This window comes from Erigeron canadensis, chromosome 3, assembly GCF_010389155.1.
Source record: "Erigeron canadensis isolate Cc75 chromosome 3, C_canadensis_v1, whole genome shotgun sequence".
NCBI lineage: Eukaryota > Viridiplantae > Streptophyta > Magnoliopsida > Asterales > Asteraceae > Erigeron > Erigeron canadensis.
This window is the reverse complement of record NC_057763.1, coordinates 21827669-21847849: the sequence shown is the minus strand read 5'-3', so window position 1 is coordinate 21847849 and position 20181 is coordinate 21827669. Positions and strand designations below refer to the sequence as shown.

The 20181-nt window shown below is 34.5% G+C and overlaps 1 protein-coding gene and 1 pseudogene across 1 annotated transcript; both read right to left on the bottom strand.

The window, feature by feature from the left end:
- Positions 1 to 192: 192 nt before the first annotated feature.
- LOC122591686 (heat shock 70 kDa protein 18-like) lies at positions 193 to 3918 on the bottom strand. Its single transcript, XM_043763935.1, has 4 exons — positions 3705 to 3918; positions 1056 to 2691; positions 502 to 598; positions 193 to 234 (listed from the first exon to the last, which is right to left on the bottom strand). The coding sequence occupies exons 1-4, from the start codon at positions 3916 to 3918 to the stop codon at positions 193 to 195; spliced, it is 1989 nt and encodes a 662-aa protein (XP_043619870.1).
- Positions 3919 to 6677: 2759 nt separating this feature from the next.
- LOC122591685 lies at positions 6678 to 8162 on the bottom strand (annotated as a pseudogene).
- Positions 8163 to 20181: the final 12019 nt, after the last annotated feature.

Sequence of the window (20181 nt, the reverse complement as noted above, 5' to 3'; positions counted from 1 at the left end):
CAAGAGGAATGCTTCTTGTAAGACCCTGGAGACTAAATATAATTTAGAAGCTGTCATGGGTGTTCTTAACTTTGCTGCTTTCCAAGTGTTCGATTTCAGGTAAAAACTTGAACAAATGAAATCACTAGTACACAAATCATAAAACCAACACTTGATTTAGGATTAATGCTATACATTATAACCAATGTATAGTCAGGCCCGGTGAAGAGCATCTACAACATGCTTTTCACGGGCCTACAAAATGCAACAGACAGAATAGTAGTGAAGTATATCCGAATCATATCTTTACAGGTGATTTTGTTATTAAAAGAAAAGTCTCGTGTGATCATTGACACCAGAAAGTCAAAATATATATAAGTGCTATGTATTCTACATATATTCTTACTATCTAAAATTAAACATAACATATCAGTTTTTGTACAGCCAAAAACAGAAATCTTATCGATGAAAGATATAGCCAGCTAGATGATAAAGGTAGAGTATGTACATTACACCAAGTACCAACAGCATAGCAATACAGGCAAAGGCCCCTGCAAGCCGCAACAGCTCCCAGAATTCTGTAATGTGTGAGAAACGTGGCATCTGATAAAGTGAAGCTCTACGCATCCCAGTGCAACATCAAATAGAGAATTTTAGAAATATCGACTTATGATGAACTCAAATATTAGATCTGCTCCCACCCAAACTATCTAGTTCAGAAAACTTGGACCCATGAAAAATAAAATTGGTTAATTTTGACATTTAATTATTTTGGGACTATAAACTAATATTAAGAAACCAAAACGAAAGACACACATAGATCGAAGTATAAAATAGCATTCTCCAACAGGTGAGGCAATAGGAACTGTGTACATACTAACAAACACAAACATACAGAGAGCATTGCAGTGAACATATTACCCAAAGAAACACAAGCAATTTTTGCACCATGGTTGTACAAAAAGATTTGTTACTCACTGGAATGACATTGACATATTTTCATACAACAAGAATCATTGCAGCATTGTTGATCATATGATGTGGATTGTGTGAATGAAGCCGATTTCATCAATTACGTTGACTGACCAAGGCCAACTACAGAGTTCCATACATATTCCAGTTCCTTCTTCTTGTCTTCTATCTCACTGGCTTCTGCTAGCTTATTTACATGAAGCCACTGCATCGCATTGGTTACCACATCAACCATCATTAAGAAATCTTCGTTACTTAACATCTTCCTGATATTTTCATCCCTCAATTTTGTTTTCATGAGATAAACATAATACTCCAATACGATAAAGGCATCTACCTTCTTTTCATACTCTTGATCCTCAACTTTATATCTCCGTGCATCTTCTAACATCCTCTCGATTTCATCCTTTGTTAGTCTTCTCTTATTTATGGTAATGTTGTTTCCTTGACCGGTTGTTGGTTCCTCGGCCGAAACATTCATAATACCATCAGCATCAATGTCAAAACGAATCGTCGCTTTTGTAGCACCCCTTGGGGCAAGAGGGAGATTAGACAGTACAAATTCACCTAGAAAAATGTTGTCTGTAGGTCTACTTCTTTCACCCTGATAAACTGTAATCTGAAATGAAGTTTGATTGTCAAAAACTGAACACACTACATGCTCTATTGTAACAGGAATGGGTGTGTTTTTCGGAATCATAACAGCCATGACTTCCCCAAATGCCTTGTAACCAAGTGAAAGTGGAAGGACATCAACTAACGTTAACTTTTTAATCATTTGACTTCCTTTACCACTAAGGTTTGCAGCCAAAGCTGCAGCACCATAAGCAACTGCCTCATCAGGATTAATTGTCTTGCAGAGTTCCTTACCGTTAAAGAAATCCTGCAACATTTGTTGGACCTTCGGAATTCGTGTTGACCCGCCAACAAGAACCACTTCACTGACCATGCTTTTCACCCATTTCGCGTCTTCCATACACATTTGTACAGTTTCCATACACTTGTTAAAGAAATCCATATTCAGCTCCTCAAATTTAGCCCGAGTTATTTTTGATGAAAAATCAACTCCATCGTACAAACAGTCAACTTCAATAGAAGTAAGAGGTGTCGATGACAGAATCCTCTTTGCTCTCTCACAAGCGACCCTCAACCTAGCCAACGCTCTTGGATTCCTACTAATATCTTTCCTTTCTTTCCTATTAAATTCTCCAACAAAATATTCCACCATTCGGTTATCAAAATCCTCACCTCCCAAATGAGTATCACCACCAACAGCTTTAATCTCAAACCTCCCTTTATTAATTGTAACAAGTGAGACATCAAATGTTCCACCACCCAAGTCAAAAACAAGCACATTAGTTTCACCCCTGATACCAGCTTTCTTATCAAGCCGATAAGCAATAGAAGCTGCAGTAGGTTCATTCATCAAGCGTAAAACATTAAGCCCAGCAAGAGCAGCTGCATCCTTCGTTGCTTGGCGTTGTAAATCATCAAAATAAGCAGGTACAGTTATCACCGCAGATTTCACATTGGCATTAAGGTATGTATTAGCTACCTCTTTCATCTTCCTAAGAACCATAGCAGAAATTTCCTCAGCAGTAAACAACTTCTGTACACCCTTGTAGTTGACCACGATCATTGGCTTCCCATATTCTCCTTGTACAATTCTAAAAGGACATACTTTCATGTCTTCTTGCACCGTCACATCATAAAACTTCCTCCCAATCAGCCTTTTAGCATCTAAAACATACAATATAATACATTAATCATAGTACTCGTAGAATATTTTCTAAAGAAAAGAATTGAAGTACATTCACTAAAAAGGAAAGCAACTTAGTACATGTATAATTTCTGGGTATGTAATCTTTATATGGGTTTAGTACCTCCATATGTAAAGTTTACATGACTTGTCTTAGTGTGTATCGAATTTCAAACATATACATTGTATGTAATGAACTTTCAAATCATGGGTATTGTAAGCGCTTGGGTATAAACCATATATGCTACCACAGCCAATGCACACATTGTCAGTTTGCAAGTTTTTGATCGGTCGGGTACATACAATAACTATGGATTTGAAAGTTCATTACATACATTTCACAAGATTGAAGTTGGATACACTCTATGACAAAATGTGTAAAGTTGTTTACATTTTGAGTTCTAAGCCCATCTTTATATACATATAAGTTAGAAGACAAACAGGAACATACCCACAAGAGAACCACCAACAGCCGCCTATTTGACATACTAGACACCAATTCACTGAAAGAAAAACCACTTAAAGGGACAAACTTTTTTGCCACGACAATATATCGTCGGTAAACCACATAACAAACAGTAAACCACAAAACAAAGTTGCTTCTTGACTTTAACAATCAAATCGACTTTATTAACTTGTCGTCGCAAAAGGGTATTTATTCTTTCATTTTGAATTTTATTTAAGGCCAAAAAGAGGGAAAACCTCCTATACACGAAAGTGGACCCCACTTAATGTCTCCCCAAAGTACTTTAAGTGACTAAAAATTGTCGTCGCCAAAGGCCTTAGAGACGACAAATGAGACACACAGCAACTTTATGTGGCGTCTGCAAAAACCTGTTTTTCTTGTAATGCGCTACAGAGTATATATTTGACATAGTCTATATGCTTACTATGGTACTCTTTTATTAATATGAACTTTATGGCATATACAGACTACACATAATATCATAAAATTAAGTGGAATGCAACGTAAAAGACGAGTGATGATAAATACCGAAAATGGTGTTAGTAGGGTTCATAGCAACTTGGTTTTTGGCCGCGTTGCCAAGCATACAATCCGTATCAGTAAACGCGACGAAAGAAGGAGTAGTTCGATTGCCTTGTTCATTAGGAATGATCTCAACTCGATTGTGTTGCCAAACAGCGACGCATGAATATGTTGTCCCTAAATCTATTCCTATTGCTGGGGGTTCACGTATTGGAGCCATTAATTAGGAATTAATTAGAATCTAATGCAAAATATATTTACAATCTCCTAATGAATTAAAATCGCCTTATATACGCATCGAAGAAGTTATAGTTTCTAAAGATACGGTTTTACTTACAAGAAGATTTGGAATATGAAGAGTTTGAGTCGGTACGAGTGTTGTTTTATTTTACTGAATTTTCAATAAAAACTCCCGGGTTGGATTGACCCGTATTTAACTCTATTTGTTGTTTTTTTTTTTAAGGTGAATTTCGAAATTCCCGTGTGATAATACGATAATGAGAGGTTTAGTATACGTTGTTTTAACTAGGTCCACGTTAGAGAGTTTCCTCGAAGTAGAAATGCCTATTTGAAATACCCAATGGGGGGAAAACTTCTACTAATCCGCCCGAAAGCACGACGATTAATAGGGGTAAACCCTGCCCCATCAGACTTGAACCTGGGTATACCCAAGTCAAGCCTTCATAGAAGAACTATCCATATCTCAAAGTTGGTTGAGTGGGGATTCAAACCTAAGACTTATAGGTCAACAAGGGAACTCCAAACGAACATACCAATTCATCATTGATTATTTTACTCCTATTTAATTTCCATCTAAAAAATTACTTTAGTAATGTTAGGGCGCCTTTGGTTCACAAAATATTTTTAGGAGGAATGAAATCTTTCAATGGAATTGGAATTTGAAATAATAGAATTTGACGGAATATTTTTTATTTTTTGAAGCTTCAAGTGACGAATGTAATGAGATTTCTTCCCCTACCCTCAAGGAATGGAAATTCCATCAAATGAGAAAATGTTTACATTCCAATATAATGATATTCCTTCGTCTTTGACCAACCAAACACACTAAGGAATGAAATCTCATGCCAATTCCATCAGAATCTATGAACTAAACGCGACCTTAGTGATTGTTGTGTGAAAGATAAAAAGTATAGGGTAAAAGTAAAAAAAGAAAAAATAAAGTAAAAATGAGTATCGTATTTTAAGCTTTAAAGTTTTAATCTTTTACGTTAGTTGAGCAACTCCAGTGACCAGTAAACATTTTTCTAAAAATAAGTCTTTCAAAAACTTTTTTTCCATTGTAGTAAATGACTAGATTATTGTTGAATAGGTTAAAAAACATCAAACTATTGAATATTGATGAAATTAAACTATCTCTTTCATCTACATTTAATTGCAATTAAATATTTTTTTAGGTTTTTGAGGTACTTTTAAGCTTTTTACAACAAAAACTAACTCAAAAGCCTTCTTATAGAAAGCTTTTACACAAAGACTTATCATTGTAGATAGTATAATGTATAATTTGACTAAAATTCCATTTTTATATATAGTACTTTTATTTATTCATATATACGAGTATTAGACTTTTTTTAAATATATAATACTAGTTTAATGACCCGCGTAATACGCGGATAATTATTTTTAATTAATCACATATTTAATGACAATAGTAAAATTTGAGAATTATTCCTATTATATTATTGCCTGAATAATTAACATTTTGCACTTATATTATTAAGAAGTCAACATAATAATAAAAGTAAAAAGAATTCAAAAAAATCAACTTTATAACGTAGTAACATAATACTTACTTTTCTTACACGACTATCCAGGACGTTGAATGACGTCAACTACCTTTTAAGCGTTTGTCCTTACTACACAATGTTTTTATTCTTATTCTAATTAATATTCAAATTGAGTAACATTCAAATTTCAGGAAGTAGATTTTTGATACGAAAGATCGATATAACTGTTTTGTAAAACTTAGCTACTATACAACATTAACATAAAATAGTTATGTATATATATATAATATTTACAAAAATATTTAATTAAGTTTATAATATTGTAAAAGTTTTTTTTTATTATAAACTATTAACAAAAAATAGACGTATTAGTGGAATAAGTGAAAGAAATTTTATATTAAACATATTAACGTTTTTCTAAAAAAATCATAATATAATTAATACTCTAATTTATTATTAAGGGGTTAAATAAAAGTTATTAAATATTAAAGGACTTAAGTTGGTATTGACTAAAAGATTAGTCAAAGATAACATCATCTTTTTTGATCAATGACTCAAATTTAATAAGGAAGCTTTATCTAGTGGTTTAAATTTTGGGATAATGGTATACGAATGTAACCATCTATGACCAAATGGTTATGTAATGTAGTGACCTATTCAGGTGGCTATGTAATGTATGCACTTATGTTTTCTTGGCTATACTATGTAAGGTTCTTTTTATTTAGGTCAATCAATGTAAGAAGCTATGTATTTTTTTTGGCTATACTATGTAAAGTCCGTACATATTTTACATAGTATAGCCAAGAAAACATAAATGCATACATTAGATAGCCACATGAATAAGTCACTATATTACATAACCATTTGGTCATAGGTGGTTACATTTATATGCCATAAACCTTTAAATTTTTCCATGATTGAATTTAATAAGATGATTTTATTACATGACTAGATACATGATAAGGCAATCTGTATGACTTTATACATTCTTAGAGACAGCTCCGATTGATATAATACAAAACTAGTATATTTCACTCATATCCCATTACATAGTACGTATGTATAAGTATAACTAATGACATATAATTTACCAATTACGTACCATGGTAAAATAATTATTATATAGTCAGGAAACCCATAATTCATATAATAGACACTCTTTTGAAAGTAACAAACCTTTGTGGATTTGCAAGAGAAATTATTTAGAAAAACCTAGGATTTAGTTATCAGCTAATTAAGATTGGTTGTCGTTGATGTTGATTGGCAAGAGTCTCACTTTCAAACCATACTTCATTTGGAGTATAATGGAATCACTTGGACAAACTTGATGACCTTTCACCAATTCAACATGGTACTTGCATATAATCGCAATCGCCACCATTTTCATCTGAATCAAACTCATTTCCTTACCTACACATGTCCTTGGCCCAGCATGAAATGCGGTGAACTTGTAAGATGATTCGTGTTTTATCCCTCCTTGTTGTGAAATCCACCGATCTGGCTTAAATTCCATGCAATCGTTCCCCCATATCGTCTTTTGTCTTCCCATTGAATAGAAAGACAGAATTATCCGGGTATGCTTATCAACAACATGACCACTTGGCAAGATATCCGCTTCTGTTGGAGATTTACGCTCAAAAGCAACAGGCGGATACAATCTTAATGCTTCGTGTATACCTCCATGAAGATACACGAACCCCTCTAATTCTTTTACGCCCAAGCTTTTCCAATTTCGACCACCCAATATTATTTTAATCTCCTCTCGGATTTTCTTCTCTACGCTTGGATTTTGGCTAAGAAGATAGAAAAACCAAGAAAAACCGGAGCCTGTAGAGTTTTTCCCTGCAATCATTAGATTAAGTATGGTGTCTTTTAAAAACTTTCTTGTATCTCCAGAAGTACCACTTTGTCCTTCATATTAACAACCCTGAATCCTCTTGTACCTCTTTTCTAGACAAACATGTATATATAAATTCATCGAAAGCCTTCCAAGCTTCACTCAATTTCTTCTCTTTCCCTAATCCAAATCTCTTTTGCAACTTCCATATCTTTTCGGGCAACACATGTCTCCACAAAAGTGCTTCTTCAGCATTCGTAAAAGCTTTCTCACATGGAATGTATGGTAAACCAAGGGACAAGCTTTCAGGGTCATAGTTTAATAGCAATAAGCTTATGGCATCAAAAGCGAACCTCTGAAATATTTCTTGCAAATCCATCTCTTGATTATGTGAAGAAACAAAAGCTAGAACGGGTAGAAGTCCATTCTCGACTTTGTTCCTAATGTTCTTTTCAAGCATTGTTGGAATGCTGGGATGTTTGAGTAGAGACATGGTTTTTTTCCTATGCATTTCCCATAACTCATTATCAGAGTTGAAAATACCATCTCCAAGAATATCAAACATTTTACGAAACTCAAGTCCCTTGGGATAGTTTGAAACTTTCTGCTTAGCATATGATGAATGTTGGCCGGGTCACAAGTGGCAAGCATATCCATATTAGCTAACCAAGGGCCTTTAAACATGAAAGTACCATTATTAAGTTTGAGGATAAGAGTAGCTATATCATGGATATGATGCGCGTTTAGCAAGAGACCCGGTGCCATGCCAACAAATGGCCAATTCCTAACAGGAAGGCGCCTTCTCTGGTAAAGAACAAGGGCAATGGAAACTATCAAGACGATGAAAAGGATAAGTATGTCATAGAAGTGTAAGGAAGCCATGTGTTAATTGGGAGGAATCAATCAAAATTTAAAAAAAAAAAAAATTACAAGGAACAAGATATAGATGTGATGGTGTTCTAAATTATTGTGTTTCATATAGCTTGCAATAACATGTGTTCAGTAGCTATAAATCATTAGATATAAATATGTTAGGCGTTTAGTTTGTATATATATATAAAGAAAATAAAGTACGGTTTTGCTTTTAACATATATTTTTACCAAGAGACACTGTCAAATGAAAACGATTACATGGTACGTACATACTATGTATGCTGATATTTTGAATATGATTGTTTCAATTCAACTATTCAAGAAAGAAAGGTCATTACCTAACTGATGGATCGAGTGACAGACCAATTAATCTATGATATATAGTACTTGTCTTTAATTTGAGTTAATGTGTAATGTGTTAAGTTAATGTGTTAAGTTCTTATTAGACAACAACCTCAAGCATAGAACAATTAGTTCAATTGGGTTAGAAATTCCTATGTATATATAAATATAAAAGTAAAAAACCTCTATAAATTAATACTCGATAATTTAATAACTTCGATAAAATTAAAAATTTGTCCGGTCCCAAGTTGGGGTCAGTACAAAATTGGGCACCAATCAATAAAATAATAAAATAATAATTTTTTTGAAACCTCAATGTAAATATATAGGTCTCATCAAAACTATAAATTAATAATTTTTTAAAATATTCCAAAGTTCTAATATTTTTGAAGTCTAAAATGTACTACATTCCCTTGTTTTTTTTTAAAAAAAACTTCAAATCCATATTAAATATGTATATATCTTTAAATTTGTCCATTACACTTAAAAGTGAAGACATTGTCTTATCGTATGGCAACAAAAAGTTGTTGTCGCTTGCATTGTTTTTTTCCTAGTGACCTATTTCAAAACTACTGTATCATCATCAACTTCGTCATCAACTAGATTTTGAACAGTATCCGTCATAAGTTATTCAATTTTATTGAACCTCATAACATTCATTATTTTCACGGGGATAATAATCTCGCAATGTATTCACATCTGTTTTGTGCTAATAATGAATACCTGTAATCAAACTCTCAAGCTCCAAATGTCTTCTCTAGAGTTTACGTCGTTTAGATTACTTGAGCCGGTTGGATTCATCGAACGAATTTTACCGTGTCTAAAGCAATTTGCTATAGACTCTTGTTTCATTTAATATGTGAATGTACATTAGACCTGAAAATTTTGAAGGGAATACATGAAACTCTTTAATTAATAATTTATTAATTTATCGATATAATAATTTCTCGTTAAGTTAATAAAATATCATGTTCTCAACATTATTAATTTATAAATGTTATACTTTATTCAATTTTATTTTTAACCTGATACTATTATTTAATTGGTTTCGCGTCATCCATACACGGTTTCCATATACTTGTTAAAAAAAAAACCGTCCATATATAGTTAGCTCCTCAAATTTAGCCCAAGTATTTTTTTTTTTTTTTTATGGAAAACCAACTCCATCGTACAAGTAGTCAACTTCTATGGAGGTAAGAGGTGTCGATGACATGATCCTCTTTGCTCTCTCACAAGCGACCCTCAACCTACCCAACGCTCTTGGATGAAATGTCGTCGCCAAAGGTCTATAGAGACGACAAATGAGACATATGTGGCATCGCAACGACTTGTTTTTCTTGTAGTGGCTACAAACCATATAACATTATACATAAATCTATCTATATTTCGTTTTAATATCTGAATATGGATTTCATTTAATCTACATAATCAAATCTTATTAATTTGTATATCTTGATTCGTCTAATAGTTCACGTAGTGTATATGCTTATATAGCGGTACTCTTTTAATAATATAAACTTTATTGCATGTATAGACTACACACAATATAAATACCGAAAGTGGTGTTAGCAGGATTCATAGCAACTTGTTTTTTGGCGGCGGCGCCAAGCATACAATCCGTATCAGTGAACGCGACGAAAGGAGTAGTTCGATTGCCTTGTTCATTAGGAATGATCTCAACTCGATCGATTGTGTTGCCAAACAGCGACTCATGAATATGTTGTCCCTAAATCTATTCCTATTGCTGGGGGTTCACGTTTTGGAGCCATTAATCAGAAATTAATTAAAAATCTAATGCAAAATATATATATTTACAATCTCCTAATGAATTAAATCGCCTTAAATCGCCTTATATACGCATTGAAGAAGAAGTTATAGTTTCTAAAGATACGGTTTTAATTCCAAGAAGATTTGGAATATGAAGAGTTTGAGTCGGTACGAGTGTGTTTTACTGTGTTTTATTAATAAAAATTCTCGGGTTCGAATGCCTTAATTCCTAATTGCATGATTTCGATCTAAGAAAAACGACTTGCGATTGTTGACTTGTGTAAAAGAAAACTTTTCAGTGTATTGTGTTTTCTGAATAATTAAAGGTGTTTTTTTAGATTAGGGATTAGTGATTCGTAACGTAATCAACTCATCAACAAGCATTATACCCGGCCGAATAATAATTATAAACTTGAATGCAGGTCATTAATTTAACATGTCAAATGTTATTATGAGACAACAACATGCATCATTATATTATACACTGTATATCATAAAACACAAACCTTTGGTGACAAAATTAAAAAATGCAAACTTTTTTAAAAGATAAAAATAAGAAGCTAAAATTTTTGATAGAAAAAATAATAAAGGTTAAAACTGTAACATCATGTATTCTTAAATATAAAACCATAATGGTAAAAAGTTAAAAAATTTATTGTTTAAAGTGTGAAATTAAACCTTTGCATAAAGAAATTAAACGTTAATACGGAACGTAAACATGATATTTGGAAAGGCCAAATCATTTGATTTGTTATTGTCCGCTCGTTTTACATATTTCTTAATTATCGACAAGGAAAAAGTTTCCGATTATTTATTTATTTATATACTAATAGTGAGTAATTATTTTGTTTATTATAAAAAAAACGTATAATCACATAAATAAATAAAAGTAACAATATATGTGTTATTATTCAATATTAATGCTATTATTTGTAACATCCTGATTTGTAAAAATATGAATTTCAAAAAAAAATTCAGCTTTAAACATAACACCGTTAATAAAATGTGGAAGCGACTTTTAAAAATCTCAATTGATTCCTAACAGAACCAATAGAACATAATGAATGTCTTAAAAAGGTGTTACCAACCAGTATTATCACAATAATTTAAATGAAATTCACAATCAACCTCAATAAAGACAGTCAACGTAATATAAGCCAAAAGAGCTAAATAAATAAGTCTACTCAAATAGTGTAACTATGGGTAACTACAGCCAACATCCAAAAGCTCCAATAATAGCTACTCACTTGACAAGCAAGTTACTAGCCACTGATCAATACCTAACCTGAGAGCACAACACATTTACACAAAACAAGTGTCAGCTATTTTAGCAGAATAAGATAACAGGTTAATATAAATAAAAAGATTGCTAGTTAAAACACTTTAATAAATCAACTCATGCATACATAAAGACATAAACACCAAAGCATCATAAACTGCATAATAAGGATTATCAAATCCTATAATGTGTCTAGCAATCCTGCATAGTCACCAATATCCACATAACTGTATAAGCTACATAAATCACAAAAGGTTATGCCATAATAAACTACATAAAATGTTGTGTGAGGTGGCTAAATAACCAAATATGGAACCTCACACCCGACTTGATGGATAGATCTTACGGTGGCCCATCTATGTCGTTATGGATAGGCATAACCAAATCCATGAGTATTCCGTTAACACCAGGTAGTCAACCACGACACCTGAAATACTCTAAACACCAGGTTGTATTCACAAGAGAACATGATCAGTGCCCCAAGTGACGCCATAGCACATTCCGCCTAAATAGACGTCATGTGGCTTAAGCTTCTTTTTTTTTGGAACGACATTCTATTCTACTCCTAATATTAAATTTTAGTACGTATGATTGGAAACCAGGACTCTCGAAAAACTCCTAATTAATCCACCCCCACAAATGTGGGAATTGGGACTCGAACCCAGGTGGATCCTCCCAAGGTCAAAGACCTTATCAATGGACCACCAACCCCATTGGCTCATGTGGGTTAAGCTTAACTCTTATACCAATGCTCGAGACTACCACCAGAGGATATATAAAAAATATATCACCAATATCTACATAATATTTTAGGTTCCCTTAAACGTGCACGTGACATGATAACTTAATTCATGTCTAGTGTACTATGTGTACAAGTCCACATAAATCATTTACCACACAATAAACAAGCTACATATATCAACAATACAACATTAAACTCATTTCCACCCAAGCATGCTTTAACAATACCCAATAAACCTCCCACATATATCTCACACCCAACATATGCATGAGATAGTTAAAACAACATAAGAGGGGAGTTTAATTATTAAAACTAAGTTTTATTATGTCCCTCATGTGTCAAAAGTAAGTTATCTTACCTTTTGCAGTTTCATAATCCACAAATAATAATAGTTACCGAGCTTGTTATATATTCCCAATAACCTATAGACAATCAATGATTAGCGACTAATTAAGCAAATAGACACAATATCCTAGTTTAAAGTCAACACGGGGAAACAATAAAAACTGCAGCTTCTTTTACATGGTCAGCCATAATTAAAAATGCCACAAATTTAATTAAAGTTATTTTCTAAAATTTAGACAACTAGGAACCCAATTGAACCAAATTATATTTCATTTGAATAACAATAAAGCTAGCTATTGATTTCCATTTCCTTTGTCTTAAAATCGGCAGTGACAACAAAGTCATGAAACCAGAACTACTACTAGTATTATGTTATATATATTCTATTATATATTGTATACTGATTTCAATCAAGAAACAAAGAATTGCCTCATAAACGCTACTTGAAATAAAACTAATTTATCTTATTATTCTGGTTTGTTTGCTTGTTGTAGGTACACATAACTATAAAAAAAAAAAAACAAAAAACATGTGATTTATTTGTTAAGATCAAAAGTCTATTAAAATAATGAGGAAAAAGTCCATTAATTTCTTATGCTATTTTTATTTTTCTTTTAAGGCTAGACCAAAGTTACAAACTCAATTCAATGTCCTTTTCAACTTTGATTAATAAGCAAAATATAACCTTTTATCTTTTTCTAGATAATCGACTAAACCAACAAACAATAAAAGTATACTATTTTTTACTCTACTTTCTCTGCCACATTTGAAAGGCCACAAGCCCACAACCTAATATTTATTTATTTATTTATTTATTTATTGTAGTGAGAGTGACTAACAAAATTTTGTGTTTCCGTTTTTTTTTCGGCTATCACATATGGTGCAACACATCCTATGTTTCTTTTTTGCTGCTAGACACACGCGTATTTCAATCCTAATTGTTTGTGGCATACCACAACCTACACATTATTTTTACTGTATATACACATATATCAATTCACGGATATAAAAGAAAAGAGTTAATTACTTAAATGGTATCAAATATTTGCGCGATATTGATGGTTTGATACCTTTCTTTTTGAATTTATACGGATCATACCTAACGTTTCTAAAACTCCATTCGGACCATCCTGGAACCAAATGCCGTTTGATGGCCGTTAAAAATACCCCCACGTGACTTGCACGTGAGGGGTAAATATGTAATATCACGTTTCTTAATTACTTAAATGGTACCTAACGTTTGCACGATATTGTTAATTTCATACCTAATATTTCTTAATTACTTAAATGATACCTAATGTTTGATTATTAATTTTTTTGTATTTTTTTTAAAAGGTGAATTTAGCTTTAAGCCAATGTTTTAAAAACAGGTATTTTAATCATAAAACTTGTTTTAAATTTGTTTTATTTTTTTTATATAAAAATTCTCTAAAACTTGTTGCAATTTAACGAAAATAGTCAAAATACACTTATAATTCACTCAAAAGTAATACAAAATATATAATTCATACAAAATATAATTTTTAAAGTTTACGAATAACCAAAAATAGCAATAAAAAATCATAAAAATAATTTTAAAAAAATTCCAAATTTTCTTTTTTGAAAATATTAGAAATACCGCAACGGTAATACCGGAAAATACCAGGAATACAAGAAATACTGGCTGGTATTTACCATGACACGAAGCTTAAAGTAATGTTTTAAATACTGGTAAATACCGACCGATAATTCTGGTATTCGTGATATTTTTCGCTATTATCGTTGCGGCATTTATGATATTTTCAGAAAAGAAAATTTGAAATTTTTTTAAAATTGTTTTTATGATACTTTATTGCTATTTTTGGTTATTTGTAAACTTTGAAACTTATATTTTGTTATCAAATACCTATTTGGTATTATTTTTGAGTGAATTGTGAGAGCATTTTGACTATTTTCGTTAAATTGTAACAAGTTTTAGAGAATTTTTATAAATAAAAATAAAAAAAAATTAAAAATAGTCGTACCGGCCGGTATTTCTAGTAATACCGATAGAATTTTTTTCACACCGGTATGACTAAAATACCGGTTTTTAAAAATTGGCTTAAAGCAAAATTCACCTTTTAAAATAAAGAAATACAAAAAAATAATAAAAAATAATAACTAAACATTAGGTACCATTTAAATAATTAAGAAACATTAGGTATGAAACCAGCAATATCGTGCAAACGTGATATTACATCTTTACCTCTCACGTGCAACTCACGTGGGGGGTTTTTAACGGCCATCAAATGGCGTTTGGTTCCAGTACGGTCCGAGTGGAGTTTTGGAAACGTTATGTATGATCTTTGTAATTTCGAAAGGAAAAGTATCAAACCAGCAATATCCAGCAATATCGCACATATTTTTTTAATATGTGTGTGTTGTGAGAGAAAAAGTGGAGAGAGATAAAACCCAAAGGGGGGAAACGGAAAATGAGAAGAAGTCCGAAACAAGAGGAAGAAAGCTGGAGAGAAAGTCTTTGGCCAACATCGGGATGGTCCAGTTAAGTTCTATGTAACCAACATCCCCGATGGTTGTCGCCCTTGGGATTTGGGCTCTGCACTCGAGGCAATTGGTGATATCGCTGGGGTTTACATAGCCAGGAAAAGAAATAAGGACGGTGAAAAGTTTGGTTTTGTCTTCTTCAAAGGGGTTAGGGACAGAAAGGAACTTGAAAAGAACATGAAAAACGCAAGGGTGGGGAAGTTCAGTTTGAACGCCAAGATTGCTAGATTTGCTGTTGAAAATGACTTCGAGGTTGCAATGAGAGAAACGAGAGAGAGATCCAAAAATTACAATGTGAAGCCTGGGTGGAAGGTGCCTCCTAGTGGTCCGGCGTAAGTCACAAGAGGCATATCTTTCAGAGATGTGGCGACGGGAAACAAAAGCATGGAACAAAAAGAGAAGGTATTTCCAATCAGGTCGACTAAAATTGCTTTCTCACATCTCCATGGCAAGGCTCTAGTTGTAAATTGTAGTGATTTTGAGTCCCTGTGCTCCATCAAAACTCTTCTTCAGAAGATCGGGGGTTCAGGGATCGAAGTGGCGTTCTTAGGGAGAATGAGTTATCTGCTCTCCTTCGAGAGTAAAAAAGAGGCGGATTGATTTATTTACAAAAAAGATATCTGGAGAAATTGGTTTTCAAAGGTCGAAACGTGGAATGTTCAAGTTCTTCATTACGAAAGAATTGCTTGGCTTTCCATAACAGGGGTCCCCCTACATCTCGTCTCTGTGGAGGTACTGCTTCAGATTGGAGGTGATCTTGGGAAGGTGATTGTTCATCCAAAAATTAATGATAAGGAGGCTAATTTGTCCGGATTCACAATGGGTGTATTGGTGGGTGAGGGGGGGGGGGACCTATTTGTCTATCTAGATCCATCAAGAGGGACGATAAAATTTTCAGAATCTGGGTCTCGGAGGTTAACCCAGAATGGAGTCCCATTAAAATCGTCGGTGTACCAGAAACTCTTTCCAATGGGGTGGCTGTGGAATACGAGAAGGTGTATTCGAAGATCGAAGAGGGGAGAGAAAACGATCTGCATGGGAAATCGAAGGAAGGTGTGGGGCATGGAAAAGTTTATTCTTTCCCCATGCAAGGCAATTATGAGAAGGGGCCCACAAAATCTTTTTTGTCCTCTGCTCCGTCGAAAATTCCAGCTAAAAGGGATTTCAATAAATATAAAGGAAAAAAAAGGGGGAAATAAAATTAATTTGGCTGAAGAGTTTAATTGGGCCAACATGATGGGTGACAATAGTTTAAGGCACAAAAACACGCCTTGGGAAGAAATTAGTTTTGGACTTGTAAACGAAGTGGCCATGAGGTTTTTAATCCATCACGAATTGACGACCAATTAACTAAAAAAGCAGATGATCTAAGAGATATTTCATTCACAGACAAGGTTGACCTAAATCAGTCCCTTAATTTTATTGGGAAGCGAAGGGAGAATCAAGAGATTGGGAAAATGGGGAAGAAGGCGAGATGATGGATGCTGATGTTGGTGAGTCAATTGAGGTCGAGGTCCCTGAAACCCAGATTAGAGAAGTGGCAAAAACCTTGATGGGAGTAGGAGATACAGTAGGAGTCAATCTTCAGCCACATGAAGACAAGGTCATGGAGACAATTATTAAAGAAGGTAACAATGTTGTTTTACAATGAATTGTTTGTCTATCAATATTAGAGGTATGGGGGTATTAGGGAAAGCCAAATGGATTAGGGAAATTAAACACAAGGAAGGTATTTCTTTTATTTCTTTTCAAGAAAATCAGAAGGCTGTATGTAATGAGGTTATAGTAAAAAAGTATTGGGGAAAATCTAACATGAATTGGGAGGAGGTTGAGCCCACTGGTCGGTCGGGGGGGGGGGGTGGGTCTGGTGTGTGTATGGGATACGGGTGTATTTAAAAAGGTGGGGGGTTTTAAGGAGTCCAACTATTTGATTATCAAGGGTAAGATGAACGGTTGTGATGAGATTATATACTTGGCAAACATTTACGCACTACAAAAATTAAGGGAAAAGAAAAGATTATGGGAGAGACTAAATGATATCAGAAGCTCGGAAGGTGGGTTGTGGTTATTGATGAGTGATAATGCTGCCAGAATCCCAAAAGATAAAAAGGGATCCAAGTTCAATCCGGCATGTACGAAAGCTTTCAATGAATTTATTCATGAGGCGAATCTCGATGAGTATGAAATGAAAGGGAATCGATTCACTTTTATGAAAGAGGAATGTGGGAGAAAGAATATAGTAAAATAGATAGATTTTTAGTAGGGATGGAATTTATGGACAGGTGGCCTCTCACGTGTTTAAGGGCCCTGCCTCGCTTTCTTTCAGATCACAATCCTATTGTTTTGTCGTTCAAAGAAGTAGATTATGGACCGAAACCCTTTCGGTTTTTTAACTCTTGGCTTGACTAGAGTGACCTGGAGGAAGTGGTGTCCAAAGCTATAGAATCATTCACATTTTATGGGAGAGTAGATACCAAACTCATGCTGAAATTAAAGCACATCAAGAATTATATCAAGGAATGGAGAGATAAAGTTAGGTGCTCCGAGGAAGAGGATTTTGAAAAATGTAAAAGGGAAATGAAAGAACTCGACATTATTCTAGAGGAAAAGAAGCTAAATGAAGAAGAAAGTTGGGTCAGGGCGAAATGCCTTAGAAGAATCAACGAGATGAACGTGGAGAAAGCAATGGATCTCAAAACAAAAGTCACGAATAAGATGGGCAATTGATGGGGATGAAAATTCGAGGCTGTTTGATGGTTTTATTAACAAAAGGAAGTTAATTAATACTATACATGGTCTCATGGAAAACAGTGAATGGGTCGAGAAACCAAAAAGGGTCAAAAAGCTCATATTTAATTTTTTTCGTGAAAAGTTCATGGAAGATTGGGGTGACAGACCCAAATTCAAGAGTTGGGCTGGGCCTATGCTTTCGAATGAAAAGGCTGAAAGTTTGGTTACAAGATTATCTCCGGCTGAGATTAGAAGCGTTGTTTTCGATTGTGGGGATGATAAGGCCCCCGGGCCCGATGGATTCAACTTCAGATTCATCAAAATATTCTGGGGCAGTTTGGAAGATGATTTTATTGCTCTTTTGAATGAATTCCATATCATGGGAATTATTAGTAGGGGATGTAGAAACTCGTTTATTACTCCCAAGGTATCTGATCCAGCGGATTTGAATGACTATCGGCCAATAAAAATCGCCTGATCCATTAGGAGTTATAAACAAAACGATATCGAAGGTATTAGCAAACAGGTTGAAGAAGGTACTTGGGGTTGTGATCTCGACTGAACAAATCGCCTTCATTGGTTGGAGGAGTATCATTGACGGGCCGTTAATTCTTAATGAGGTGTGTTCGTGGGCTAGAAAAAAGGGGTAGAAAATGTTTGTGTTCAAGATAGACTTTGCCAAGGCCTACAACAACGTCAATTGGAAGTTTTTGATATCTATTATGGAATGTATAGGTTTCCCTGCTCGATGGTGAAAGTGGGTATTTGGAATTTTATCGTCTTCCCGTTCCTTAGTTCTGGTGAATGGGTCCTAAATATTCGAATTCCAATGTCAAAAAAGGATAAGACAGGGGGATCCGCTGGCACCGTTTCGCTTCACTATTGTTATGGAAGCACTATCGGTTATGCTTAAGCGTGCTGTGGAAGCTAAGAGTTTCATTGGGATCAACTTAGGGGAGGGGTGCCCAGTTCTCTCTCATATGTTTTATGCAGATGATTGTGTTATTTGGGGGAATGGTCTCACAATAACCTTGTTTATGTTACATAGGTTCTTAAAGTTTTCAATATGTGTTCAGGGCTTAAAATTCATCTTGGAAAATCGACTCTCTTTGGGGTTGGGGTAAGCAGTTCTGAGGTGATGGAGATGGCTGGTCGAATTAATTGTGCTCATGGGTCTCTCCCGTTCTTACATCTTGGTATTTGGATTGGCGTTAATATGAACAAAATTTCGAGCTGGAATTTTCTGTTTGACATTTTTGAGGCCTATCTTTCTAGATGGAAGGTGGCAAACCTTTCCATGGCAGGTAGATTAACACTAATCAAATCAGTCATGGAAAGTTTACCTACTTATTACTTTTCGATTTTTAAAGTCCCTTTGACTGGACTGGAGATATTGGAGGCACGTATCAGAAGTTTCTTATGGGGAAGTTCTGGAACGAAAAATAAAATACATTGGGTTTCTTGGGAAAGAGTGGCCTCACCAATGGAGATGGGTGGGCTCGGGCTGAGTAGATTACGGCATATCAATGTCAGCCTTCTGTCCAAATGGATGTGGAGATTCAAGGTTGAACCAGAAAGCTTATGGAGGAAAGTGATAAGCAACTTGCACGAGTCTAAACGGGGCTGGAATTTTATCCCAGTCAACAAAAACCTTCAGGGGGTTTGGGGCAATATTATTAGATGCATTGAACCGGTGAAAGTAGGGGGTGTAAGCATTAATAATCTGTTAAGAGGGGTCATAGGGGACAGAAACAACATCAGGTTTTGGCTGGACAATTGGGCATGTAATACACCGCTCAAAGATAAGTTCCCTTTGTTGCTTAAACTTGAGAAATATAAGAAGTGTTTGGCTGGGAAACGTTTTAACCAAGATACTGGTAGTTTCAGTGGGAAATGGTCTCGGAACAGGGCTCCTCGAACGAGTGAGGAGCAGAATGAATGGGTAGAGTTTGCTTCTGTACTCAGTGGGATGGAGGTTCAAGAGAGGCGAGACAAGTGGGAATGGCAGGGGGTAAGGAGAATAGTTTTTCGGTCAAAAATGTAAAGGACTTCATCGTGAACGACTACATCAACAGGTATGTGGTTAAATGATGTAATTGGGTGCCTAAAAAATGTAGCGTTTTTATATGGAGGGCCACTATGGATCGGATTCCAATAAAGACAGGTCTTATGGCTCGGAATTGCTGGAATGGGGATATGTCTTGTGTTCTATGTGGAGAAGGGCAAGAAACGACGACCCATCTGTTTTGCGAATGTGGGGTGGCTGCTAGGATTTGGCATTTTATTAGTAAATGGGCGAG